General features: G+C 38.0%; 1 protein-coding gene across 6 annotated transcripts in view; it reads right to left on the bottom strand.

Moving 5' to 3' along the window:
- The window catches only part of SH3TC1 (SH3 domain and tetratricopeptide repeats 1), a 51010-nt gene that overhangs the window by 17517 nt on the left and 17775 nt on the right, over positions 1 to 15718 (bottom strand). For 5 of the 6 annotated variants that reach the window (XM_034771818.1, XM_034771823.1, XM_034771821.1 and 2 more), the window contains 7 exons: positions 11292 to 11397; positions 9153 to 9311; positions 7748 to 7922; positions 5950 to 6023; positions 4062 to 4257; positions 2811 to 2944; positions 436 to 477 (listed from right to left, as the gene is read on the bottom strand). In XM_034771818.1, coding sequence (XP_034627709.1) covers positions 436 to 477; positions 2811 to 2944; positions 4062 to 4257; positions 5950 to 6023; positions 7748 to 7922; positions 9153 to 9311; positions 11292 to 11397 — 886 coding nt within the window. The remainder of the gene's footprint in view (positions 1 to 435; positions 478 to 2810; positions 2945 to 4061; positions 4258 to 5949; positions 6024 to 7747; positions 7923 to 9152; positions 9312 to 11291; positions 11398 to 15718) is intronic. The other variant, XM_034771819.1, reaches the window with a different exon arrangement.

Raw genomic sequence — 15718 nt, 5'->3', positions numbered from 1 at the left:
GATGCATAGAGTGAAAGTTACAGATGCATCTGTAACTTTCACTCTATGCATCCGAAGAAGTGAGGTTTTTACTCACGAAAGCTTATGCCCAAATAAATCTGTTAGTCTTTAAGGTGCCACCAGACTCCTTGTTGTTTTTGTTTGTAGCAGATTCTGAACACTTCATGAGTGTCACATAACACATTCTGCCTTCCTAGCCAGAGAAATTCACAGCAGGACTGCATGACAAGGGAAAAGGGAGGTCTGAAAAGGAGTATATAACAACAAAAGTATATAACAAAACCTTTCTGTGAACAGACACAGAAGGGGGGGAGAATCATACCAAACAGAAACAACAATTTTAAAATATGAAAACCTATTAATTGTCCTACAATAAGATCAGAAACAAAGACCTAAGATGATCAAAAATAATATAAAATATATTATACATTTTACCTTGTTCTTGAGGGTTCTGAAATTCTAATTCTTCTAATCTGTCTAAAAGAAAATGAAAATAGCACCAGTAATTATACCCTGTCTTTTCTCCAGCAGGACTATTTAATCCTTTCTACCTACAGTATTTCAGGTGTGTTATGGATGTTAAAAAAAATGGATCATTGATATAAACTTGTAAAAATTAACAAAAAGCTTAGTTCACTGGTGAGCTACTCCTATGCTTATAATTCACCTCTTCTACACTATTACAATCATTCATGTTCATTGCACAACATGTAACATTTAAGAGTAACTGTACCTCTGCCTGAACATATGGCAGTGTACAGCTATAAAAGTAAAACTGATCTGGAGTTAAAGCAGGTGGCTGTGGCATTACACAATATCTAAACTAATCTATTGGTAATATTAGAATATATTTTTGGTATCTATGACTGGACAGTGTAAAAATATAAAGCTCTCCCCTAGAATGCAGTATAACCCCAAAACACTGTTATAGCATTAGCACATTATAACCCATATATTTTCTAACAGCCATATTCATGATCCAGATTTAAATGCTATGTGTGTTTAACAGAGCACATCTAAAGAAGAGCTAAGAATGGTCATATTATGTAGAACAGACCATCAAATCTTCCACAAAGGATTTCTAATCAATTGCAAACAACCTCCATAACTGGTATTTGTATCTGGTTCCTTAACAAGTTCTGGCTTATGTCAATTCCTGTAGGATAATTTGTTTGATTGCATATTCTTCTATTGATGTTTCTGATGAAATTCAGTTACTCACATTATAATGAACGACTTCATTGTCCTTCACATGCTAAATGCAACATAAAGCTGCTAAGAGTGAAGGAAATGGCTGAAAGTCTAAAATATAGACTCATGGAGCTTCATGTTAAAGCAGGTTTGAAACTCTTATTTTAGAAGCCATTTAGAATGACATGTTGAGCTAATTAATGGTTTTATACTGGTACTTGCAGTATTTGCTTTGTTGTATATCCCTTATGATTCTTTTGTGCATAAATGCCAAAAGAGAGAGAGAGAGAGAGAGAGAGTGTGTGAGTGGTCAGAGAGACTGCAGGAGCTCCACACTACCCAAACCAGGTCCTGCTGCTGAAGGCTCCATGGTGACCAGGAACTGCAGGCTGCTATTGAAGAAAAGCCTCCAGATCACAGTCAGGGAGACCCCCTCCTTCCCCTCCACCCTATGAGTCCATAAACAGGCCCTGTTTTGACTTTGGAAGGACAGAGGCTGAGGTACGAAGTGACCCAGGGAGCAGACATGGTGTCCACCCCCAGGCTGTATATCCGACCTGCCAGTCACAGGGCCCCAGTGGAGCAGGGAGAGCCTGGGTTCCCCTACTAGCAGCTCCACAGACTCCCACCACTGGATAATACTGCTGGACTCCGATGCAACAAGCCTCCCCCTCCCCCAACACACTATAAGACATGTTCTCATGGCTCTTCTATGAAACTTCTTAAATTTATCAACCTCCTTTCAGAACCGGACACAGTATTCAAGTAGTGGTTGCACCAGTGACAAATGCAGAGGTAAAATAACCTCTACTCCTACTGGAGATTCCCCTATTTATGTATCTGAGGATTACATTAGCCCTTTTGACCACTGCATTGCACTGGGAGGTCATGATCAGCCACTTATCCACCACCACCTCCAAATCTTTTCCAAAGTCATTGCTTCCCAGGATAGAGTCCCCCATCTTGTCAGTATGGCCTACAATTTTTGTTCCTAGCAAAGTGGGAGGAGAATGGCCCCTTATTGTTTCTATCTGTGTATGGAAAAGTGAAAGGGCTTCTATAATAATAATGACTTTACATCAAAGAAATAACATTCTCTTTCTCATAGCACTGGCATTTTTGAACTGACAGATTATAGCTATTTTTCTACACTTTGAAAGCTCATTCAAGCATAGAGGTGTGTGTTTGCATTAGTATTCGACCTTAACTGAGAACAATACAATACAGTATTTGGCTGTATGCATTGCATCTTTTATAATGCAGCATCCTATAACATTTTAAAGCTGCAAGATCGATTTAACTGTGAAACTGTTTCTTGGGAGCATGTTGGAGCCACATTGTTTGAGTCACTCAAAAGTGCACAAAAAAGAATGGGTGAAAACTCTGCATTGACAGTCTTGCGTCAGCAGGAGACTTGTGTAGATGATCTAAAAGGATTTTCCATATGAAATTTCTATGATATAAATGCACCTGCCAATAAAAGTCAAAATGCCTATAAATGGGGAAAACGTCTCACTGAGATATAGAAAGAATCAATAAAAATAACTGAGAAGTAATGGGAACTATGCATGCATCCTGAGGAGAGAATCCATCCCTCAAAGAATAGAACCTATCCTTACCTACTCTATACACAGTGCAAACTTCTGTGTTTGATGTTTGCTTCAATACATGCACCACATCCTCTTCCACAACATTTCTTTCTTTTGCAAAAAAAGTTTTCTCTTCCTCATCAAGAAAATCCAGATTTTGTTGTCTACAAAAGGGAATAGTAAGTTTGAACAACAGCTATTATCACATTTCTTATATCTTATTCCTTTGCATTATTAGTATATTTGGCTTATGCAGCACACAGACATAACATGCACCATGTCCCCCTTTATTAGTTGCCTACTAGAGGATATCAGCCTACTACTGCTACCAGCTAAATGACTAACTCTTTTAGTTCAAGTGTCATAGGTCTGAGCTGCAGAGCTGAAGATCCCAGGTTTAAACCCTGCTAACAAACCATCCCAGGTTTATTATAATTTGTGCTTGTTACAGGAAATGATGGAAATCTTTGCATTATCATAGAATCAATTGTTGTGTGTACAAAATTGATATTGGTAACTGTGCATGCAAATATGTATTGATAATGTCAATTGTCCATGCTGGTAATCCCTTTTCAAGCACATCAAAGGAAGTTTTATCAATATTCCTGTATCATGGTAGCTTTTTATTATAAGAGTCATTCATTGTGGTAAGATTGCCTGTATTATGATATTGCTTTTCCAGTAATCTTTAAGGGCCAAATTTTCAAATGGGCCTCAAAAGTTGCACCTGCAAGTTTTATAAGCATACTGTTTCCATGTGCAAACTCTCCATACGTTTGAATCAATGGGCTCCACTCAGTTCAAGATGATACAGCCTGCAATGCCCACATGTCTATTCTCAGAATAGAAGTGTTTGCAATCTATCCTAGGAAAGTTAGGAGTTACCCTCAGGCCACTGCCAGGTTACCAGTGTGGTCCTCGGTTGAGGGTTGGATGCCTCTGTCTAACATGGATCACTGGAGTCACTGAGTGTGGAGACTACTGAAATGGAAAGACCTGTGGCAAGGAAAAAATAGACTGAACCAAGTGGGTACGATGAGCCTTCTGGGACAACAGGAACTGCTCACATTTGGATCTGGGTTACTAATGGAAGAGAAGCAGCTTATGCTGCAGTTTTCTTTGTTTGTGTTTGTTTATACAAGTGTATGTCACACAATGGAAACTCTCTCCATAAAGAGATCTAAGAGTTTTACAAACAAAAAGTATATTAAAAGACTTAAAAAATATTTTACTGTGCCCCTTTAAATTCAGCGTTTAAAATATTATGCACATAGTACTTACTCAGTTCCAGAGGCGTCAGGTTTAACGTGGCTGGTCTTTACAAAACCAATTTGACCCGTCAACATATGCCTTCCAACAAACCACTCCAGGCATTCTATGAAGTAGCCAATTATTTCAATTTTGTCTCCACTCTGGAAGCTAATCTCTTCAGGCACAGCACTTGCATAACTAATCACTGCTCGAGAAGATCCCGTAGCTGCATAATAAGGTTTTGCAGATACATTAATTTGAGAATATGATAATATGGCTACATAAGCATTTAACATCATGGTGTCTCAGCATAATGAGGGAGAATATTATGGCCAAAGACAGTCCTGACATTGCTGTGAATTGCACTCATGGTGAGGAGAGATTTATTACTTTTTGATGCTTTAAAGCAAGCAATTGCTGTTTAGAGCACTTCAGTATTGTATAAAGTCCTTCAACCCGTATAAAACAGTATTTAAAATGTATTCAAAATTCCACCTGGTTTAAAAGGTGAACATAATGGTAATTTACCTACTTTGCTAGTCTGTTACAAAAGAAGAGGTGAATAGATTTTGCAATACCCGCTTGTGAGTTTGATAGAAAGAAAATCCCCAGAAGGAGGTTACAGTAAACCCTGTTGAAGCAGGAGCTGGTATGGTCCAAACAACAATGGGGATGGGACTGCAATTTGCAATCTAAATATCCCCACATAGGCAATGCCCAATGTTATATAGATGTATCTATCATCATAAATGTGTATTATTTAGAGTTAAATACAGCATGGTGCTGTTTTCTTAGATCTGGAACAGTGATTGGTTCCTCTGGACACTGTCCTGACCACGACATGTCTGAGGGATGCTAACTGGCCCTGGTGGTAATCAACAGATCAAAAAATTGAACATTTCAAATTTTTAAAAAAATCTAGAAAGATGTTAAAAAATTTAATCCCCTCTTTCCTCCATTTTTTGAAAAGCTTGTGAGCTGATTGACATGTTTTTAAGATTTCAAATTTCAAAAACAAACATTAAAAGAGAGTCTTTTCTGCTTCCTTCCAATCAATCCAGTAATTACTAGTGCTCTTATTATTCTCAGATATTACCTACAGTAAAATCCCTCTAGTATTGGTTTCTAGTTGTCAAAGCTACAGGTCTTTTGGTGACACTGATATTTTGCCTAAGAGCACCAGGATTTGTTGTATAGTAAATAAATGTGAATCCATGCATGTCATACCTGTTAAATAGATATAGGACTATGTTAAACTAGAATTATAATGATTGGGATAAGTCAAAGACTGGAAAACAAAATAAACCATAGTTAGAAAATAACTGATCACATGCTACATGGACTGCTGTGGCTGTTTGAGACAAAAATGTGTGTGTGTGTGGTGTACGCACATGCATGCACTTGTTCATTATATATAAATGCTTTCAATTTCCAAAATTCCTTCTTTTCTTTACAAACTTTAAATGTCAGGCCTATGGAATAGTTTATTAATACATTTCTTTTGACTGTATTATATTATTTATCTACTTGATATAGGTGCCTTGAAATATGAATGAATATTTATGAGAAAAACAATAAAATAAAATTGAAAAAGTCAAGACGATAGACCTTCAGAGTTTAGACACATGCTAGACATCATTGCTAGACATTAGACACATGGCTATTGCCTGTAAAGCACTTCTGGATGAAAGATGCTCAGTAGATATACCATGCTTAAATATAGTTATATGCAGAGATTTCTGCCAGCCCTCCTATATTACAGCACCATAATTGCTATGGCAATTTTGCTATTCTAGTACAGCTAAATGAGAAGGTGCGAACATTACCAAACCCTGTAAAAATCTAGCTCTAGGAATGTATATAATGCTGTTTAAATATCTATAAAATGAGATGCAAAAGTTTAGATAGAGTTTCTTACCTATTTTCTTGCTGCATTTAGACTCCATTTTGCTAGCAAAATTAACAGGATCAGAGTATACTTTAAGAAACCATCTAGAGGAAGGAAAAAAGGGCACTGGAATAAGTATCTGAAACACCTCCCTAGAAGGTTTTCATAGTGGCAGGGATATTCTAAACTTCTGTTTCTCCAAACTTTTATTCATTTCAGTGCTTCTGCCTATACACTTTAAATACATTTAAACACATTTATCAGTGTGGTAATTGAGCACCATAGAATCTGAAGGAGGCTGGAAATATAATGAATGATATTCTGTCCATTTCTTGATTATGCAAACGGTGTCATTGTTGAGCACTCATTACAGGTACAGCTGGCTGGAAGAAGAAAGGGGAACTGGGGGGGAGAAGGGGGGGAAAAAAATCACAAAATTTTTCACTATTTTTTCCTAATTCTTGGTTGAAATTTTGTTTTGATGCATATTTGATTACCAGCTCCACCTCAAAAAGGTATTGATGACCTCAGCATTAAATTATTCAATATGGCAAGTTAACTACGCAGCAATAGCTGAATTTAGTCATATAACAGAGCTGGGCTAAGACATTCCATGTGAAATTTAACACTTTACGCATTTCCCTGTTTTAAAGTTTGCAGAGCTTTAGTAAAAATACCGTGGCTCATGTACAACTCTTTAGCTCTTTGGGGCAGGGACTGTTGTTTTGTTCTGTATTTGTACAGTGCCTAGCACAATGCGGCCTAGTCCATGATAAGTTAGTAATAGGAATAATAATAATCCCTTTTTGGTCAAAGGGAAAGATAGGCTCAATTATCTGTGTAGGTTTCAACTATATTTTACGAATACATTTCTTATTGTGAGTATCAGCTGGGATGGGTTACAGGAATGAAGTCAAATGGTATTTGTTTTGCTTTGCTGATTGGTTCAACTAACCCATTCGCTCAGGAGGGTCAGCAGAAGCCATTTTGATTTGCTTTGACTTGTTTTTCTAGATAAAGAGGCTGTATTTTAGGTGTGCTCCTTCTGCCAGTCATTAAAACAAAAAACAAAACACAGCATTTCTGCTTTTCTTCTAGGGGTCAGACATATTTCCTGGGATTTCTTAGTAACCACTGACACCAACTTATGGCCCCTGTTTCAGCCTGAGATCTCTATGGGCCAAGCAGCACCAATAGAGGGGTTCTCTGCTGATCAGTGCTTAATTTGTAATGAAAGAGGTGCCAGGGCTATAAATTGCCAAGCCTAGAGGTGCTGCGACTCAGCATTGGCACAAATTGAGCACCGATGCTGAGCCCACTCATCTGAATTTAGGGATTAGTGACCCTGGGCTGATCCCCAAAGAAACTGCAGAAAGGAGCTTGACTGCCACCTGCCAAATAAGCTGGAGTGAGGTAAAAGTCCTTCCCGACTAAGATGATGTAAGTGAAAACTATTTTTTTCCCCACGTTTTGGTATTTTGAAAGTGAAAAATGCTCATCACTTTGACACCACTCCAGAGCTTTTCAAAACCTATGTCATTTCCATTGCATCCTTAAGCATCCAAGTGGATAGCCACTAGAGTCAGACAGAAGGGACGTTGAATTAATATCCAATACAAAACATAGTAAACCATCTCCCTTAATACTGCACTATGGCATCAACACTTATTTATCTGACTTGGTGTGGAACTTAAGAAGGAAATGAGTGAGAGACCTATGACACTCCTGAATAAAGAAGGAGGGAACCCTCCAAAGCCAGCTACAAAATGCCTGTATATAAATACACATTCTTATACATATGAAATAGAAACTGAAGTCAGATGCCTACTGATGAAAAGGGACCAAAGTCTCTGCAGCAGGTTTAGCCAATAAGGTCAGGTCATCACCCAGCGATCCAGAGATGTCTTCAGTAACTCTTCTGTTCTCTTGATAAACTTTCACTTCCATGTCTGCAGCCGTTGTCTCTCTTATGAGGTTGTCAGGACATAAGACAAAGAAAGTTCCTTAAAAAGAAATAAATATATTTCATATTTTACAGAGATTGAATTGTTTTAATGTCACATGTGGCTTTTAACTCAAGCATCTAGAATGACCATTTTAATTGATATTATTCAGAAGACTATTTTTAATCACAATTTTAACAGATTTTTTAAATTGTAAATGTTTATTAGCCAGAGTGAATTTAATGCAAACTAAAATGAAATTTATACACCTCTACCCCGCTATAACGCAACCAGATATAACACGGATTCGCATATAGCGCTGTAGCAGCGGGGCTCCGGTGGCACTTTAAAGGTTCCAGGGCTCTGGCTGCTGCAGGGATCCCCAGGGCCCTTTAAATCACCACCGGAGCCCTGCTGCCGCTACCCCGGGGCTGCAGCAGTGGGGCTCGCCAGCAATTTAAAGGGCCCGGGGCTGTGGCTGCTCCAGGCCCTTTAAACCTCCACTGGAGCCCCGCCGCTGCTACCCCGGGGCTGCGGCAGCAGGGCTCGGCTGGCGATTTAAAGGGCCCAGGCTCCCTGCAGTGGCCGGAGCCCGAAGCTCTTTAAATCACTGCCGGAGCCCTGCCGCCGCTACCCTGATATAACGGCGTTTCACCTATAACGCGGTATGGATTTTTGGCTCCCCACGACCGCGTTATATTGAGGTAGAGGTGTATGTGCAAAATGTGGAGCAGAGTCAACAGCTACTATTAACTGTAGAATTCTTCTAAATTGTAACGTTAGAAGGCATCAAAGGACTTAAGACACACTAGGTGATATAGTGCCCGAGGACCTGATTTTGCAATCCTTGCTAACTCATTGGCGTCAATGATAGTACTCATGTGAATAAGGGCTGCAGAATCTGGGTCATATATTTTTAAAGTCAGGAGGTTTTTAATATTCCTAGGTATGTTTATTTACGGGGCTTGTAGAAGAAAAAAAAGTTTTAAAAAATGTTCTGCAGCTATTTATGCTATTTACTGCCAATACTTCTAAAAAGATTCAAGATTCTTCTAACTTTGTACAATATTATGGTTTTTGTTCCAACTCTCTTTCTGCATACATTCTGATGCAGTTAGTGTCTGATTCAAGCCCAATGAAATCAGTGGAAAGGCTTCCATTGATTTCACTGGAAATGGATTAAACCCCAACATTTCACTCTTATATTTTCAAAAACAAAATTTTTAAGAGGCAATGGGGACTATACTTGTTTGTATATAGTTATCCTTTTTCAAATACAATCTTCCTTACCTTCCTGTATTAAGAGACTTCTGTACATCAAATTTAGAGACTCTTCATTTATACAGACTTCAATTCCAGTTTCTTCTTGTTTATCCTCATTCTCTTCTTGGGAACAGAGCCAGAAAGACTGATCTAGCAACAAATTCTCCATGCAGTGATTTATAAAACCTAGTAAAAAATTAAGGTAGTCTCTTTAGTTAAATTAACACAGACTTCTCCAAAAGGCAATAAATGATGGTTAGCAGTCTGACAATCCAAATTATTGCTTAAAATACAATGTCCAACTGCTGTTGGATTGCAGTGTTGGCAAAATGCACATGGAAAACTCATTGATATCAAGAGGAATTATGACAGACTCAAGGATATACACATAAGAGACATGAATGGATCGATGCTGATTTATTCATCGTAGTATCTGCTCAGCAGGAGTAGCAGTGAATTTTAAGATTTTCATTTATTTCTACTGCCAACAAATAGCAATTTGCAAATAGCAGCAAATATGTAAGAGATGCATTTAAGAAAAGGCCATGAAGTCCAAATATTGATGGGGAAATTTTCAGAGTTCTAATCAAAGAGTATTTTGCATAGTCAGCTGCTCAATGCCTCATGATATGTGCTGTTCACAAAGGTCTTGCCAGCCCATTAGCCAGCAGTGCCTAATCCTCTTGTCTTTCTTCACCTTACTAGACTTTTACTACCACTGCAACAAGTCCGGTCATCAGTTCCCTACTTCTTCCTAACATTTTTCATCCCTAACTGTGCAGAATTCAAGACTCAAGAACAAATACATTGGTATCAGGATCATGAATAAACTGAGCAAAACTATAGGTCTACAAATGAAGTTCTCTAGATGGGAAACCTCATGGGATTTTCTATCCCTGACATATTTCCTTGCAGGATTCTCTCACCTCTTACTTAATCCTCCAACACTGGATGCTCAACTTCAGACACCTAAGAGGTGCTGAGCTCCCAAAACTCCAGTTAAAGTCAATGGAAGCTACCTGTGTTCAGCAGCTCTCAGAATCAGGCCTAAGGCCCAGATTTTCAAGGGTCAAAATTTGAGATATCTAGAGCCTGATTCCAGAGGTGCCGAACACCTTTCAGCTGGAATTGGTAGTGGTCAACATCTCTTAAAAATCTGGTTCTAAGTTACTGAACTTAAGCACCCAAATATGTAGGCAACGAAAAAAACATGGACATATTTGAAAAATTGCCTTTAACTTTCCTATATAAAAAACTTTCTATTGTGTTGTCAGAGATTAATCTGGCAGACCCAAAGAGCTAATCATTTCTATATTCTGAATCTTGTATGTCTTATATCTTAAAACTCTCACTAAATGCAATAGGACATAGAGATGATACCATTTGACAGAGTTCATTGAATTGAAATTGAGTTTAGAACATGCAAGGCCTATATTCGAATGTCCGCTTTGGAAGCTAGCTGAATAATTATGCATGCATGTGAACTAAAATATCATCCCTAGAATCATGCTATCTATGTGACAAGAATGAGTTTTTTCTTTAAGATGCTGCTGTTAATAGGATAATTAAATCTCCTTGGGAAAGGCTGTATTAGGAAGATGGAGGCTTGGTCCAGTGGTTAGGGTTCTAGTTTGGGACATGGAAAACCTGGGTTCAATTCCTGGTTCTACTACAGATATCTTGGGTAAGTCATTTCATTTATGGAGATGTACCTATCTCAGAATTGGAAGGGACCCTGAAAGGTTATCAAGTCCAGCCCCCTGCCTTTACTAGCAGGACCAAGTACTGATTTTTTGTCCCAGATACCAAGGTGGCCCCCTCAAGGATTGAACTCGCTATCCTGGGTTTAGCCAATGCTCATACCACTAAACTATCTCTCCTCCCCCCTTATCTGCGCCTCATCTGCAAAATGAGGATAATCGTACTTCCCTACCTTAAAGGGTGTTGTGAAGACATAAAAGACTCAGGTGCTCAGATGCAGGGGGAGGGCTATAAGTATTTCAGATAGATAGTATTGCTTTAAAACAATCAAAATTATACATTAAGAACCAATGCTTTTATCTTGCTAATCCCTTTCAACAATTGTTTCCAGCTAATCAAAAAGTTATGTCTGCAATAAAAATACAACAAAAATATTGAACAGTCCTATGGATGAAATTACTTTACCAAGGGAATAGTAGGTTAAAAACTTCCATATTTCTTCAAATGTTTTAAATGTCACCACTATTAGGTCTTGGTCACTGTGAATAGACAACAATCTGGCAGACAGCTCCTAACAAAGCAAGCAAACACATTATTTTATTATAATCTTACAGGTAATAATAGATTCATTAAGGTATATTAGTCATTAAATGCAAGAAAAAATGTTTATCTAAACACACAAAATCAGAAAATTAAAAAGCTAAGGTTCTTCATAGTGTCAGTTACTCATCCACATTACACATACAGAATAGATGAAAAAATACAGACTCCACTAACATCAATGGCAAAACTTCCATTGGCTTCACTGGAGCCAGGATTTCATCCAATACCCTTAGCTACCTGTTTGGGTCATAAACATTCACTTAAATGTATACTGTGGACAGATTTCTCATCTATACTCAAAAGCTACATTGGCAACTATAAAATTCCATTACAGTAAAATTCAGAATAAGAGTGTTTCAGTTTGTTGTTTTCTTACAGAAAATTTAGCTAAGCTTCCTTTGCCTACAGAAATGAACAGTTACTCCAATTTACACCAGTGTAACTAAAACCAGAATCTGATCCCGTGTGTGTACATTTAAAAGCTTAATAAATAAATAAATAAATAATAATAACTGGAGGTTTTTATGAACAGGTTAGACAAACACCTGTCAGGAATGGTCTAGTTATTACTTAGTCCTGCCTTGAGTGCAGGGGATTGGACTAGATGGCCTAATGAGGTCCCTTCCAGTCCTACACATCTGTGATTCAAAGATTATTAATTCTGTAAAAAAACTGACACACAAAGGTATGTTTAACACAACCTATGCCAGATAACATTTCACCCACTGTTCTTTAATAAAAGAGTACTGACCTCCTTTGAAAAGCACTTTGAAGTCTTCCAATGAAAAGTGCTATATGAGAACTAGGTATTAGTAGTATTTTACTCATTTCAATATCTTGGAAAATATTCCAAGAATGTACACACAATTTATGTTATTTTTCATTTACATAACATAAATGGATTACAAAAAAATACCGCTGTCTCTTTAAAAAACTGAAGCCTCATATTCTTAGATGGTCCCTCTCATCTGCACATAGATCTATGTATTCTAGTCTCTACACCTGATTAAATACTAATACAAGAGGAATTACAGTCTTCTGTGACGGTGAAAAAAAGCCAATGCGGTCTTGGGATGCATTAGGCGAGGTATATCTAGTAGGGATAAGGAGGTGCTGCTTCCGTTGTACAAAGCGCTGGTGAGACCTCATTTGGAGTACTGTGTGCAGTTCTGGTCTCCCATGTTTAAAGAAGATGAACTTAAACTGGAACGGGTACAGAGAAGGGCCACTAGGATGATCAGAGGAATGGAAAACCTGTCGTATGAAAGGAGACTAGAGGAGCTCGGGTTGTTTAGCCTGACCAAATGAAGGCTGAGGGGGGATATGATTGCTCTCTTTAAATATATCAGAGGGATAAATACCAGGGAGGGAGAGGAATTATTCCAACTCAGTACTAATGTGGACACGAGAACGAATGGATATAAACTGGCCGTGGGGAAGTTTAGGCTTGAAATTAGACGAAGGTTTCTGATCGTCAGAGGGGTGAAATATTGGGACAGCCTTCCGAGGGAAACGGTGGGGGTGAAGGACCTGTCTGGTTTTAAGATTAAGTTAGATAAGTTTATGGAAGGAATGGTTTAAGGGGATAACGTGATTTTAGTCAAAGGAACAGCGTGCCATGGCAGGTAATTAGTATAATGGCAAATGAGGGTGAGGCTGGAGAATCTTGCCTACATGCTCGGGGTTTTACTGATCGCCATATTTGGGGTCGGGAAGGAATTTTCCTCCAGGGTAGATTGGCAGAAGCCCTGGAGGTTTTTCGCCTTCCTCCGCAGCATGGGGCAGGGATCGATGGCAGGAGGATTCTCTGCTAATTGAAGTCTCTAAGCCACAGGATTTGGGGACTTCAACAGCAGAGTCAAGGGAAAGGGTAGGGACAGCTTTGTGGCCTGCATCATGCAGGAGGTCAGACCAGATGATCATAATGGTCCTTTCTGACCTTAAAGTCTATGAGTCTATGAGACCAAAATCTATTAATAAATTGCCTACAAAGGCTGAAATATCACAACCTCTAGGCATCCTGCATTACTCAATATCAAAACAAATTCACCATTTTATAAGTAAACTTGGCATTATATATCTTGCTTTTCCGACAGTCCTTTCCCTAAATCTGTTCTTAAACACTAGCAGTGCCTTAAAATCCAGTCATTTGTGCACAGTAGTTCCCCCCCCCCCCCCCGAGAACCATGCATCAAAGCAGTCTAGCAAGAAAACAGGTTGTAAAGTCTGCAGAAGTAACAATAGCAGAGTAGTAATGTGAAATGGATACTATTAACTCAAACATGAAGATTTCAGTGTTTGACTTGTTAGTGAGAGAGTTGGGGAATCCATATTAAAATGGATAGTGAGAACATCAACCATGCAGAAGACAGCCACAGAAGATCCAATAGTTATCATTCCACCAGCATGAAATGATGATGATTCAAATAATTTTTGAAACTGATGCTATTGAGTATATATGTTTGGACCCAAATCTATAGTATCCCAATACTTGGAGATATTCCTATCCAGGGTCTGATGAGGAGCCCACCCATAATGCAAACCCATATTACAGGAGAATAATAAAAATGAACCCATGCCACTGATGTGTAATTTAAAACTGCAAATAGCCAGCCCTGATAAATCCAATATTTATGCCTCTCTTCTTTACCCCTCCTATTTTGCTTCGGACCAAGCAATCTAAGCAACTTTGGTAACAGAGAATGGTTTCAAATGGGCATGAGAGTTAAGTATTACAAGCAGAGTGTCAGTTTAAGGCAAAATTAACAAAACTACTTGGAAAAATGTGATTTTTTTTCTCCTACTTTTTTACAAAAACACAAACACCTAAAACTAGCTATTTATGCTTTACATGCAAAGCATTCAGTGGTTTTATTTAAAATGCCTTCTGCTTTGTTCTCCAATATTTCTAGTTCCATTGCTATGGTAATTATTTTATTGTTTTGGGGGTTTTTTCCCCTAAATCTAGAACATAATGTCTTATTCCTTTCTTTACAGACATCTGCTATACGCTTAATGTAACCTATATTAACAATCACACTAATAAATATTTTATCCTATTCTTTTCCATTTCAATGTCCCAAATACTATGGCTTATTTCATTTCCTCCAGTTGGGTTCATTCGTGCTATCAGTTGGTATTTGAGTTAAGACAGGAAGGAGTGCATCACAAGTCTAGTCTTGATTTTCATTGAGATTCAGAAGATACAAAGGTGTCCATATGATTATGTGTATCAATTCTCTGATCATTTATAGTTTGTCCCTTTTCATGTTTCTTCTTTTTCTGTAGACAGATTATTCCATAATTGTGGCTTTCATGAAGTAAAGAAACTACTACTTCATGCATATAAGGTTGTTTTCTGCATCTAGGTCAGAGCCAAAAATACAAAGGATCTTACTTCTAAACATTCTTAATTGAATATTTTCAGTACACACAGTTGTGATATGGATGGCATTTCAGGTCCCTGTTACATTTGTATAAACTGTAAAGTACCTGCAATTTGGAACTTACATACATTATCTTATTAAATGAGTTGGTCTGGCAACTATTCTCTCACAATAGTTAGAATTTTTTTCTCTCTTTCTGTTTTTCTCCCACTTTTGTTTGCTAGTTTCACTGGTGGGGTGTGTTCTAGACACATTATTTTATACCTTCATTATGTGCATTAAAAGTGTGTCTGAGGAAACTCAAGAGTTGTACCAATTTTCCATTTCTAGATCTTTAATTCCATTTGCTTTTCATTGGGATGTTAAACTCTGTACTTGGTTTAACAGGTATTTTATATTATATAATATTATTGTGGCACTGTCTCCAGTGCATTACGCTAATCAGGTCCATTAATGAAGTGAATTAGCCGGATTTTTTAAAGTGCTTAACATGCAGCATAGCCCATTTTCCTTAAATGGAGTTACTGAGCACTGATTTCTTTTTAATACCAGTCTACTCTGAGTGCCTAAACAGGAGCTGAGCCCTTTTGTCTATATTAATTATTGTCATTACTGTCTATATTTTGGATTTGTATGTATCTGAATATTTGGTAAACCAAATATTTGTTTTCTCTCTCATTTTACTTCATCAAATAGATGTTGTAATAGTGTGGGCTGCCTGATCCTTTGAGCGTTGGAAGTAAATTTCTGATATAAATAAGTGCAAGGTTATCCCAGAATGCCTCTGTCTCCCTTATTATACCTTTTGTTCCTAAGTATGTAACAGCTTCATGCCATATAACTCATGGGCAAAATTCATCTTAGTGTTGGCCTAAAGCCCTACACATCACTTAAGCCCAGTAC

The sequence above is a fragment of the Trachemys scripta genome, chromosome 5 (assembly GCF_013100865.1).
Source record: "Trachemys scripta elegans isolate TJP31775 chromosome 5, CAS_Tse_1.0, whole genome shotgun sequence".
Classification (NCBI taxonomy): domain Eukaryota; kingdom Metazoa; phylum Chordata; order Testudines; family Emydidae; genus Trachemys; species Trachemys scripta.
This window is presented reverse-complemented; position numbering and strand designations above follow the sequence as displayed.